Raw genomic sequence first — 13,612 nt, 5'->3', positions numbered from 1 at the left:
TGTTGGGATGATTGGACTCACCGAATGACAGAACTTTGAGAAATTACAGCAGGGTTGAGACAATGCTGTGTTCTGAATCTGGGATTTTGTTGTCAAGCGCTCTCACCGTTTGTATTCATGGCTCACTCCAACTGCATTTAGATGACTTAGAAAAAAAAAAAAGAAAACATCCCGAGCAACTCCAGCTCCAGCCTCTACAGTTTAACCCCAGTGAGAAGCTGATACAAGGATCAACTTGTTCATATATACCTTTACCATGTGATGAGTTCCCTTCCTGCTTTTTTCCAGGTGCCACATTCGTGTCATTGACACGTTTGGGACAGAACCAGCCTATAACCACGAGGAATATGCGACGTTACATGGCTACAGGACGAACTGGGGATACTGGAACCTCAACACCAGGCAATACATGACCATGTTCCGTAAGTATGGGGTTCCGGGAATGTGTAGCATTTAAGTGCATCCAATTTCACATGTGTGAAAATATGGGCTTTCAGGAAAAACTTCTGAAAAATCACATCGGAGCTGAAGTGTTGTTCATTTGTAGCTGCAGTTACTCCACAAAGTAGATGTTTATGATGTGACGCTGATGGAAGGAGTCTCCAGTGTCAGTGCTTTGTAATAGTCAGAGGCGAAGCTGGAATTTTAAGTTTTCTGACATCTTCAGAATCGAGGAGTTTCGGAATCTTTGTGGTTTCTTGGCAATGTTACAACTACAGGCTGGAGAAATTTCTAGAAGGTTGGATTACGCTTACGTTAATGGAATTTAGCAGACGCTCTTATCCAGAGCGACGTACAACACACCACGGGCGATTGCTCCAAGACAACAAGGGAGGCTCAGCCTCCTCTAAAAATGACGAACATCGTGTAGGATGAATTGCGCTAGGCTTATGTTATAGCCGACCTTATAACATTGCTATTTCAGATCCAGAATCATAGAAATATATGTGCTCAACCCACTACAGTGCGAAATCATTCCCTTATAACTTTAATGTGTTCGTGAGTTTTTCTCCCTCGTGACAGCGCGATGCAGCCCAGCCTCAGTGGACTTCAATGGCATTTGGGAGCTATGCGCTTTCAATCTCAAAATGCAAGACGATTATTGGACAAATACTGCGAAAACGCCCGCCCACGGACTCCCAGCCTCACAGTGGGAGGGACATGGCAGTTTCCGCGAGGAGACTGGTGATTGGTGAACACGGCCAGATATTTTCTTTGATTGACAGCTCGTTTCAAATATAGACAGGCAGCGGTGAATTTCAGTTCAGTCCCATGCGGATTTGCAAGTGCTGTGGTGTATTGTAAGAGATCAGCTTACATTTCGATTTCATTCATTACATACGGTTTCTACCAGCTTTTTTAGTTTGTATATATTTTCATTGTAAATAAAGTGTAAATATAGTTTTGTCAAGTTTGCTATCTTAGTTCCAGAAATTTTGTTTATTTGAGTGACTGAACTTGAACTTGAGGGGGCTAGTCAGCTAGCAAGAAAGCTGCGCACGGATGCCAAGCATTGCTGATTTAATTTTGGCGAAGCCATTTGCCAGTCTTCCTTTCGAGGAAAAAATTAAAATTAAAGAGCAGGGTAGACCAACGCCTCAAATTGACTTGGTGAAAAAGGTAGGGAATAATACTCGTTCCTTTCAGCTCTCCTGGTATGAGAAAGTGAATTGGCTAACAGCAAGTGACCCACATCAACAACAGTAAATAGGCTACTTTAGTAATATGTCATGGATGGACCAAAAATATAGAATCTATTTAAAATGTTTATGCTGAGTATATTATATTGGAATATATGTTTTTCTGGATATGAATTAAACACAGGTACAATTTGGAAAACATTTTTAAACAAAAACACAGCCGAGAACATTTCACACTACAGACCTGGATTAAAAGTGAAGGGTTATCAAAATTGTCAATAAAACATTTCTCAGTCAAAATAAGTAAAATATAGGGAAAGTGTCATTGAATGAAATGTGTGGCACCCAGCTCTACTGCTGAGGTTCCTGACAAAGAGCTGCTTTCAATAATGATCAATTTTTAAACAACATGCCACAATTTTAAAATATAAAATGTTAAAATATACCCCCCCAACACCACCATCATGTATATTGGACAGTAGGCTAATGGGCCAAAAGAACCTGTTATTTCACAGTTTGTGACGCTGCCAACAATCAGCCAGATCAGAGGCAAGAGTATGGGCAAAACTGATGTTTTTTCTTTTAAAATCTGGAAATATCGTAACCGACCAGCCTCCCCTGTTTGAAAGACTACCAGCCGCCACTGCAACACACCCAGAGCAGCCTGGGGAGCAGGTGGGGGTTCGGTGCCTTACTCAAGGGCATAAATACTGTATATTATATTTTATTTATTATATATGGACACGAGTGTTTACTGGGAACTTCACCACTCCCCACTGGTATTTTTCATCCGAGCTCCATCTGGGACATGGAGAACCAAAACCATGACATGAATCTCTATCTGTCATTTGTGAGGAAATCAATGATAATTTGATGTTTTGATGAATTTGGGGACTTTTTGTTTGTGAATGTATCGATGTCATAAAAAAGAAAATCACACGTTGGCTTGAAGATATGAAGTTTATCTTCTTGTGTTGAAAAACTCGCATTTTTTGTACGAAATCCATCGCGGATCTGAGAGACATATTTAAATAATATTGTCTGGCTTTTTTTCGTGGTCTATCAGATATATTCCATTCAGCTAGCATGATACTGAACGAGTCGAAGACGAGTAGCTAAACGGAATCTGTCTGATAGACCATGAAAAAACCAGCCAATATTATTATTATTATTATTATTATTATACATATTCCTTTCGGGTGTTCAACACGTCTTTCTCTTTCAAAATTCTCTCAAAATCTTCTTCTGTTTTTTTTTTTTTTTACGAAGCAAACCTGGTGGCCATGTTCGTTTACAAATTGTCCCAGTTGCTTGCTAGCGTGGAAGTTTTACATCTCTGACATGTGACACCATGTTGTCTTGACAACCGTGCAATATTGTAAACCATATTCAACACTCATTCTCCATTGGGTAGCGTGACGTAATGCACGGAGGATAGGCGATATGCTAACAATATTGCATGCTATCAAACCAAATGAATGAAACTCACCAGAAGAGAACAGAACATGTGTATTTATTCCATCGAAAAAGTGTCCTGTATGGATAATAATTCCCGATATTTCACTCCGATGAGAGTTTTCCTGCAGTTTTGTCAAAATAGCAAACAGGTTCAGAATTACATTACACGGTGGCACGAAGATATGAAGTTTATCTTCTCGTGTTGAAAATATTTTCACTCGTTTGTTTTCTGATACTCAGAGATAAACTTCCCATCTTCATATAATCTTAAATATATGTGCTGCTACTTTTTTTTTATGGAAATCTTTTCCATCATCTTCAGAATGTTTGTATTTTGGAATTTGCATTGAATTGAGCAGAAGCATGACTTCCAAAAAATAAATAAATAAAGTAATTTCATGATTAGAGATGCAACTTTTACATCCATGCTCTTCAGATTCCCGATTTTGAGGTTTCATCTCTGTTTGTACTTTTCTCCTCCCTCCTCCTCTCCAGCCCACACCCCAGATAACTCCTTCATGGGCTTCGTGTCCGAGGAGCTGAACGAGACCGAGAAACACAACATCCAGCAGAACAAAGTGAAGAACATGGCAGTGGCGTACGGCAAGGAGGCCAGCATGTGGAAGGTGAGGAGGAGGATACTTGAAATAAAAATGCTGACCCAGAAACAGCTCAGTTTCACTTGAATCTTATTTCAACAAACCCATCAGTTTTATATTTAGCACCTTTTCGAAGCTCAGCAACATTTCCCAAAAGCATCAGAGGACAAAGATCTTTGTCCAGCGGAACTGCGAGCATCACATTAAACACGCTCCATTTGGGAGGAGGAGCTTCTATGGCTAATTATCCCAGACTTTTGCATTGCTGTTTTCGAAGCACCTTGTCCACAAACACACGACGCCATGATTTTTCGAAGATAAGACGTTCCTGTTCGCCGTGTGTGCGCCTCTGCTTTGTGTCTTGTATTTCTGTTATCGCTACAACCATGCTGTCAAAATTAATGATAAAATTACAGCAGTAATTGATATTGAACACAGAAGATTCTGGCGCACGTCGCTTCAAACCTGACACACTTCTCAGGAGCTGCACTTGATAAAAGAGCTCTTTAGAAGAGCCGACATGCTGGGAGATAGTGTTATCCGTTCACGAAGACGAAGATAAAAAATTAATCCTCGGCTTTAATTTACACTTAAATTACTTTTCAGAGCGGGATGTTGTTCTCTGGATTGTGGGACGGCACACAGCCCTGCTGAAAAGGTCTCCTTTAAAATGAGTGCTGAATATTCAGCAGAACCTGAACACAAACCTAAAATAACTCAGTTGTCTTGTATTTTTTTTTTTTATTCTGTAAATAAGAAGCTGTTTAATGAGGATTTCTCAAACCTAAAGCTTTGTTTTTTTTCTTTTCCCTGTATGTCATCTTCATGCAGCTTCAGGTAAGTCTACTTTTCAAACATCTTACTCCTTATCCATCATATTACAGCATTTATTTTTTTTTATTATTATTCTCAAGTCAAGCTCACATACCTGTTTGGTTCCAGTCTGTTGGTTTCTGTCCACAGAGGAGAATTAACGTTTGAGTAGGCGTATCAGACACTCACTGGCCATGCTGTGAAAATTGTCCATGCAGACGCTCATCTAAGTTTCCAAACCTGTTATTGATTAACTCTTGAATATTTTCTAACGTGAATACTCTCATTAAAAAGCTTATAATCTCTGCTTTCCACAGAAATGTATCTGGTTAAGATCTGTTCAGTGCTTTGGGAGTAACGGCAGGTTGAATTCGGTACAACAGAGTAAAAACTCTGCTCGCGGGGCGTCAGGAAACTGCCGCTACTTTTCTTTTCAAGTCACAGGAAAGTGCTCAGTCTCTCTCTCTCTCTCTCTCTCTCTCTCTCTCTCTCTGTTACCCCTTTTCCACCAAATCAGTTCCAGGGCTGGTGCTGGTTCACAACTCGTTCAACTTGCAAGCCAGCTGGGAACCAGTTTGCTTTTCCATAGCTCGCCGTGCTAAGGGAAGCCACGTCATTACGTCGTTGTATACGTCAGTTACATCGCTACGTTTGCATAAACCTTGGCGCGAATATCGAAGCAAAAACAGCATGGAAGCAGCAGCAACAACAACAACAATAATAATAATAATGGATGACTTCGCGTTTGTACAGCTGCTGCTTCTTGTCGCTTAAAAATGGCGACCTTTTGCTGTCTTGTTATTGTTGTTGGTCTTAACAACTCCGCCCCCCCCCGCTGACGTAAACGGTTCTTTCCTCTGGCCCAGCAGAGAGTTGGTGCTAGCCTGGAACCTTTTTTTCTGGCCCCAGAGCCAGTTCTTTGTCAGTGGAAACAGAAAACCCGGTTCCAAACTAAGCACTGGCCCCGAATCAGCCCTGGAACTGCTTTGGTGGAAAAGGGGCATCTCTCGCTCTCTCTCTCCTGATCGGTTTCCCACTGGATTACTCGTCAATATCAATCAGATCACTGTTATAGGGATGTTCTCTCGCTCTCACTGTTTCTGATGAAGGATTCAGCAGAAATTTTCCCTTTGCTAGTTTTGATGTTCTGATTCACGGGAGACTTTGAAGTGAGTTTTCAGAGCTTTACCTACTTATTTTTTTTCAAATCAAACTGATTCCTGTAAATAAATAGCCATTTTAGAATAGAACTGGAGTTGTTTTAGATGAAAAAATATTGAGATCTTAGTGGTCAGAATGAGATTTTAAAAACCAGAATTCAGAAACGCGAGCGTCGATTTCAGTTGAATTAATGTGAATTATTTATTGGATGTGGATCAGACAGTTTTTTCGAGGTTCGCCTTGAAAGCTGTGAATATTAATCGAAATAATCCTTTATATTCTTTCATATAAACACTAGTCGGCCCTACTGAGAAATACAAAGGCCTACAGAGCACAAAGAGGGGATTAGAAATCATCTTTAATTACTTTTTTATTTTGATAGAGAATGGTTGATGTGAGATGTTCAGTGCTTATTTATGCGGATTTTATAATTAACACTGATTTCTCCTTCTTTGTGATGTATAAATGAGAATTAAGATCAGCTTTATATTGCTGATCTTTTGCTGATCTTTTGCTGATCTTTTGCTGATCTTTTGCTGATCGTTCCATTTGGTGGAACGTTGAAGAAGAGAGCATACCGATTTAACGGGTTTACCTAATTAGCATCATTAATACTAATAAAACACTAATTTGCATATTTTGTTTTCACTAATTTTTCAAACTTTGTATTAAGTATACAACCATCTATGTGTTGCCAATTTCCATGTAAATATCTTGAAAAATTGAAAAGTTATTCAGGAAAAAAACACAACAACATTTGATCTCATTGGTTAATGAGGCCCATTTTGGACCATGTGATCCTCATAGAGAATATTACAGCGGTTTTCAAAAAAATTAAGCCGTTTCTTCAATCTTTCATTTGTAATATCTCAATTTTAATTCTTTAAAAAGGATGTTGTTCTGCATTCAATTCTGAATTCAATGAGAGCAGTTTCAAGCAATTTGGATTGAATTTGAATTTTCACTTGATATGCCTACTCTGAACTTTCAGTCGTTGTCACTGACGATCGTTAGAAAGCTTTCCCCTGACGATCCCACCTCTTCTTTGGACAATTCGGACTTTGGTTGCATTGTATAAAAGTTATGTGGCCCATTCCATCTATAATTGTGGGTACATTTCATGTGTTGGCTCTGTTAGTCATCGTCAACTCTGTTATCGTTCATCTGGGCAATCGGTTACCAGAATTGATGACAACAGAGTTGACATTTCCCACCATTTTGTGTCTTGACTCCACATGCTAACCTCAAACTAGCTACCACACTGCATGCATAATAAAAACAGAATTTTATGGATTTTATTAATATTATTCTTTTTTCTTTCAAATGAGTGATTCACTCCGATATCACAATAACAGAGTTGATGAATAATTAATCTACTGTTGGTGTAAAATCCTCAACATTTTGTTCAATTTAATGAGAGAAGAAACATAACATAACTAACTCCCTGCCTTTCTGAAGTTTCCCCCCAGAAGAAGTGACATCACTCGGTGCAGGTGTCCTGCATCTTATTAAAAGTCTTTGTGGATTTTATGCGATTTTATAACAGAGTTGACAAGAACATTGGGATGTTAGACACTCGACTTTCTGTGCAATTGATTTTATAACAGTTAATAGAATAAGCCCCAAAAAGCAGATTGTTAGACTGAATCACTTCCTGTTTATTGGAGTTGAATGGATGAATCAGGAGTTGAAGACAGCCAATAATGTGGGGGGAGGGGTGCGGGTCATTTAGTTCATGTTTTATGGATAAATTGGGTCTAAAATGTACATCAAGCATTGCTGTTGTTAAAAGTTTGTCATAATTTGCATTATTGTTCAAAACTGATTCGATAAAGGTTTCTTTTGTGGAAAATAACAAAAGGGTTATTTTGGGGATGCAAAATGTACCCTGAATTAGTTCACCTCTATTCCTTGATGCAACATCCTGTTTCAGAGCTGTACTTCCTGTTTCTGGAACGTGGTTAGCACTGTCGCCTCACAGGAAGAAGGTTCTGTGTTTGAACCCCATGGCCAATGGGGGTCTTTCTATGTTGAGTTTGCATGCTCTCCCCGTGTCTGCTATGGGTTTCCTCTGGGTGGTCCGGTTTCCTTCTACAGGTCACAGATGTGCAAATTGGGGGAAAATATCCAGCCACTTGGGTTGCACAAGGCAGTGCAAGCTTGGTGCCAAGAGATTGAGGAGTGTTGCGTCAGGAAGGGCATCTGGGGTAAAAACCAATGCCAAATCAAATATGTGGATTATAAATTGGGAAGGATTGACCCTGAACAGCCGAAAGAAGAAGAGGACTTCCTGTTTGTTCCAGTTTTTGAACTTGTGCTTGATTATGATTCAATGACTTAATGCACTTTAATGCTGTCCTTCTCTGTTTTGACCAACACTATGGATCTCAACAGTTATCCTTGGATTTACTGTATGGAAATACCACGCTGAGTTGATGCTCTTTCACCCTGCCAATAACTGCACAAGAAGTTCTAGCTTGGTCATCAAACTATAAAGATAACTGCAAATCAAATCAATCTAACCAGAACATCAGGGACATAGTAGCTCATCTGGCCTGCCATCAAAACCACCATGACGACCAAAACATCAAACAGAACTGAAATGTGACAATGTGAGAGAGGACCAACCTCCACGACAAACTGTTTAAAACAGGAAAATCAACAAAGGACTAAATTTTGTTCCCCGAGGGAAGATCAACCCAAAACATCAATCAGAACTGAATTTGGGTGAGACCTGCAAGAGGAGATACAATTCTAATGAGAAGTCCGAAAGCTCGTTAAGGTGACCTAATTAGCAGCTCATTAGCAAAAAATTGACAAAACAATGACCAAGTGTTGTACAGAAGGACGGGTTGTTTCAAACGAAACAATCAGAACTGAAATCCACTGAGAACTGAGGGAGGAGGCATGATTTAACTGAAAATAAACAAAGTTGTAAACACATTGTTTACAAGAAAACCAACAAACAAACAACCAAGTTTTGTTCCTCAAGGGAAGCTCTACCCAACACCTCGATCAGAACTGGAATTGGATGAGAAATAAGAGAAGAGATAAAATTCTAGTGAGAGGCCTGGAAAATTCGTTAATTTGGCCTAATTAGTAACTCGTTAGCAAAAACTTTGACAAAACAATAACTGAGTTTTTTGTGGAGTGATAAGTTCTTTCAAACAAAACAATCAGAATGGAAATCTGGAGAATTGACATAGGAGATAGGATTGAACTGAATTGTGGACGATGGATGACGGATGGATGATGGACGCAACGCCATGGCAACAGCTCACAGCCTTATGGACAGATGAGCTAAAAATCCCAGGTGTCCCAAAAGAAAAATGGGGTCTGACTGGACAATCAGAAGATCATTAACCAATAGACTGGTTGACAGAATTATAATCACAGCCACAGAGGCACTTATTACCACTTCCTTCTCAATTCTTGGTGGTGCCTTGAAAAGCCGTCAACTCTAGACTCAGGGAACTGTATGTGACATATTGGTACAGAGTTCCTGTTTTCTTGTGAAAACAATCCATTCGAGGGTTTCTTTGCACTGCCTCGGGTTGTGGGTGCCTTCTCATGCAATTGAGCGTTATTGATAAGCTTTCTTGGCAAAGGAGTTCCTGCTGAAACGGATCACAGGACTGAGGTTCACAGGCTTCTGGGTGGAACGGAATTGAGCCTCGTGTTGTTTCCTGCAGGTCTGCAATCAAAGCTGTAAAATTCTCGCTGTTAAATTGGCTCTCTTTGACTGTGATTCTGCAGAGCTGAGAATTTTCATATCCTCAAGAGCAGATTGCTGGCATCTGCATGTGGGAAAAAAATACATTAAAAGTTTCAGGCCTGTGAGACGACTTTGCTTATTCTGCATACAAAGCACTTCCATCAACATTCTCAGTTTATCGTTCTTCTTCACAGCATCGTTTTTCCTTTTCTGCATACACCTTTTGGTTTAATATCCTAATTCTAATTGTCTGTTCCTCTGTTGTTTGTTCTTTTATTCTTTCGCATCATCCTCCTTTCCATTGTTCCTGAGTTCTCTTTATTGCTCACACTTCTGTTTTTGGACTCTGCTTATAATCTCTCTCACTCCTTAACCTGTTTTATATTCACTCTCTCTTGTCCAGCGAGTCATTTTCTATTCCCCAGTCTGTGGCAGAAGTGAGTAAAATGGAGGGTAAATTGGGGTATAATGTGGCTTCCCTGGCAGGACTCTGACAGGGTCATTCAACAAGCTGAATGTTATTATGCTTTGCTCACACTCAGGGATTTTATCCAGTTACTTGCTGATTCTACACTTGCTGAGTGGAAAAGTGGGGAAAATTTTTTGATATACACCCCCTCAATCAAAGCTTCCCTGGCCAATGGTATCCTGGAATAACATAAGCCTTCGGTTGTTCGAGGTATTCTCAAAGGTATACAATATGGCCAAAAGGTATGTGCACCCCTTACCATCACACCCATATGTGGTTCTTCCCCAAACTGTTACCACAAACCTGGAATGCTGTAGCTTGACAATTTCCCTTCACTGGAACTCAGAGACACAAACCTGTTCCAGCATGACAGTGCCCCTGTGCACAAAGTGAGCTCCATAAAGACATCGTTTGCCAATGTTGGTGTCGAAGAGCTCAAGTGTCCTCGAGTACACAGAGCATTGATCCCTGGAACACAGACTGCACCCCAGGCTGTTTGAGGAACTCAGGAACTCTACGTATACACCCAACCACTGTTGATTGTCTTTGGACCTGGGAAGCCATGGCCTAATGTTTGGAGAAGCAGTTTTGGGACCAAAAGGTCACTGGTTCAATTCTCTGGACCAGCAGGAATGGCTGAAGTGCCCTTGAGCAAGGCACCTGACCCCCAACTGCTCTCCAGGCTATTCTGGGAGTGTTGTACATTGCTCTGGATAAGAGCATCTGCTAAATGCCATTAACGTTAATTTTAATGTCACGACAAAGCTGGAATGCTGCAGCTTTGCAATTTCCCTTCACTGGAACTTTGAGGCGCAAACCTGTTCCAGCATCACAGTGCCCTTGTGCACAAAGCAAGCTCTATGAAGATATGGTTTCCCAAGGTCGATGTCAAAGAACCCAAGTATCCTCGAGTGCACAGAGCCCTGATCCCTGGAACACCGACTGCACCCCAGGCCTCCTCACCCAACATCATTACTTGACTCTCCGTAATGCTCGAGTCACTGAATTAACCCAAATCCTCACAGTCACACTCCAAAACCGTGTAGAAAACCTTTGCAGGAGACTGGAGGCTGTCTGAACAGCAAAGTGGCAGCTAACTTTGATATGAGATGTTCAACAAGCACATACGGTATGGGTATGACAGACAGGTGTCCACATATTTTTGGTGACCAAGAGATGTAAAGATGCAGTAGATTTTCAACATAGACCTTTCACAAATCTTTTCTGTTACAGTAGGAACTGGAGTGCATGTATATAGATTTAAGATCCCTGTTCTTGGCTGCAGGAGTGGAACCCGATGTGTTCTTCTGTCTGCTGTTGCATGCTGAGATGCTTTTCTGCTCACCACGGTTGTAAAGAGTGATTATATGAGTTACTATGTCCTTCCTATAAGATATAGGGAGAAGGAAGCAGGACTACCAAGGCTGTCAGATAAAAAGTGAGAGTTACTAAAAAAGGGAGGAAAAAAACCCTCTACAACTGGCAGTGTCAATTGGTTCATCTGCCATTTTATTTTGGGAAAACAGAAAACTCTTTTGGCACATTTTCAAGCGATGGTGGCAAACAGGAGCATTTCAATGCAGCATCTTTCTCATCCCTAGAGATCCCTTGCAAATATGTCTCATGATTATTTTTCTCATTACCAAGACCTCCAGTATCTCCATGAACTTCAGCTTGAACTAATAATGTCAATAAATGATCGCCAAACTCTCACCAATGAAGCTTTTAAAGGAAATATCTCACAAATAAATAAATTGAGCTAAAAGTCATTCTTTATGTCTGTCCTTGATAAAAATACAAGTACCCTATGGGCACGTGTGGCTCCTGTTTATAAATTAAATAGTTTTCTGATCCCATGTCCATACAGTAAATATAGCATATATATATATATATATATATATATATATATATATATATATATATATATATATACGTATAAAATTATACTCTCCTCATCTCTTGCAAGCATCACCAAACTGTGAGCAGCATCAGGGCTTGTAGTATTTTGGTTACCAATTTTGTTTACTGTGTTTTGTTCAAAATACAGTGCTGATTTATTCCCACATGGGGCTTTTGTAATTGCAAACCGAGCAGATCACTCAAACGATTCCAACATTGTCTTCACTGCCTTCTCGAGTTTTTGTTGAATGGCTGGAATTCTTGGCTTATATATCTTCCAAAAAACCCTACAAAACCTTTCATTTGACCTTTCAGAAGGACCAAACAAACACTGTGGTAATCAAAAGGTACATTTTCTTAAAATAAACACCACTTACTTGATATCGAATCGGTAGCCTTGGCGAACCACGAGGTGCAATTCATTTATCTTTTTATCTGCCGATTATCTTCCGATACTACGAAGTTATAACAAGGTTTCTCTTATTTCGTTTCTGGTTCTGATTGGTTCCAAAGTTTATCAAGAAGTGGAACGGGCAATCGAACATGATCAGGATAAGTGCTGATTGGTTACGAAGTTTCGCTATTGTTACACTCATTCTTACATTCTTAAAACACGATGACATCATGGCTTCGCCACTCGTTCTTGTGTACTTTTGATAACGCGAGATCAAATGTTCGGTTCTGCCTATAGTGTATTCACCTCTATGAGGCAGTAGCCACAAAAAGCTGTATGTTGAATTTGTTCTTAACGATATAACCACTAAAGTGATGAAAATAGACGGGACTATTTTTTGTCAAGGAGGCCGCCATAGCTCCATTGTGCGTGATATCATTTTCTGTGAGCACAGCGTTGGTGTACAAGTGCATGCTATACTAGATTATAGTATAATATTATGGTCTCGCGTGACTTCTCAGTCAATTTCTTTGCATTTCTCTACAAAAATTACAGCAATGCAGGATTAGAAAAGGAATCAAAATAAAGTAGTGGCTCGTTTATTGCATGTTTATTTAAAAAAAAAAATTACCTGCTTGTCTTCCACCCGACCGTTGAGCTGGCCTAGTGGTTAGCGTGTCTGCCTCTCAACTGGGAGGTCGTGAGTTCAACTTGCAGTTGGTTCATACCAAAGACCATCATAAAAGCGTCTTCCCAGTGATTTTTTCATACAAGTCCTCCACAAAATAATCTTCTATAAAATAACCATTGCACAGTTTGCTGCTTTTTCAAGGAGTAAAGTTTTCTCGTTTAACTTGATGAAGCCATTCAGCCGAACGTCTTGGATCCAGGATGGAATGAAGATGATGTGCGGAATCCTACGTCATGCAGCACCACCCTCGTTTTCATCTCAGAATACATCTATGTATCTGGATAATCCAGTATCAGTGTGGGGAACTAAGGGATTTTAAGCAGACTGTTACAGGACAGACAAGCCTGAAATGTTGTCTGTCTGTCCAATTTTCAGCCTGTCCGAATGATGGGCCAAAGACCCAGAACAATGCAGCCGGGGGAAGCTGAAGGGCTTTAGATGCCTGGAGATGGCTTCTCAGCTATTTCCAGGCACATTTTTGTGATCCTACAGTACAAGGCCAAATTACATGAGACATTCGTTGCTAATTACACTACAAACTGAATATAATTTACAAGAAAATGTCAGAAGATTCAAGAAAAACCTGCTTAAAGTTCTACCCAAGAAAACAGTAGCACACACAGGTCAGTTTCATGTCTAGAAAAAAATATGGCGGGGCAAGGATGTTCCAGTTGGTTACAACTTACTGGTACTCATATATAGGTACTATAATAACACTCATGAAACATTATGTCAACAATGACTATTTTTATACTATGTTTATAATAAGTCTA

The 13,612-nt window shown here is 40.0% G+C and overlaps 1 protein-coding gene across 1 annotated transcript in view; it reads left to right on the top strand.

Annotated features, from left to right (window-relative positions):
- Window positions 1-13,612, top strand: part of LOC132884743 (alpha-1,6-mannosylglycoprotein 6-beta-N-acetylglucosaminyltransferase B-like) — a 235,072-nt gene that overhangs the window by 182,321 nt on the left and 39,139 nt on the right. The window contains exons 10-11 of the mRNA XM_060918644.1: window positions 289-422; window positions 3,594-3,730. Of these exons, the coding sequence (XP_060774627.1) occupies window positions 289-422; window positions 3,594-3,730 (271 nt within the window). The remainder of the gene's footprint in view (window positions 1-288; window positions 423-3,593; window positions 3,731-13,612) is intronic.

This window comes from Neoarius graeffei, chromosome 4 (assembly GCF_027579695.1).
Source record: "Neoarius graeffei isolate fNeoGra1 chromosome 4, fNeoGra1.pri, whole genome shotgun sequence".
NCBI classification, from domain to species: Eukaryota; Metazoa; Chordata; class Actinopteri; order Siluriformes; family Ariidae; genus Neoarius; species Neoarius graeffei.
This window is presented reverse-complemented; position numbering and strand designations above follow the sequence as displayed.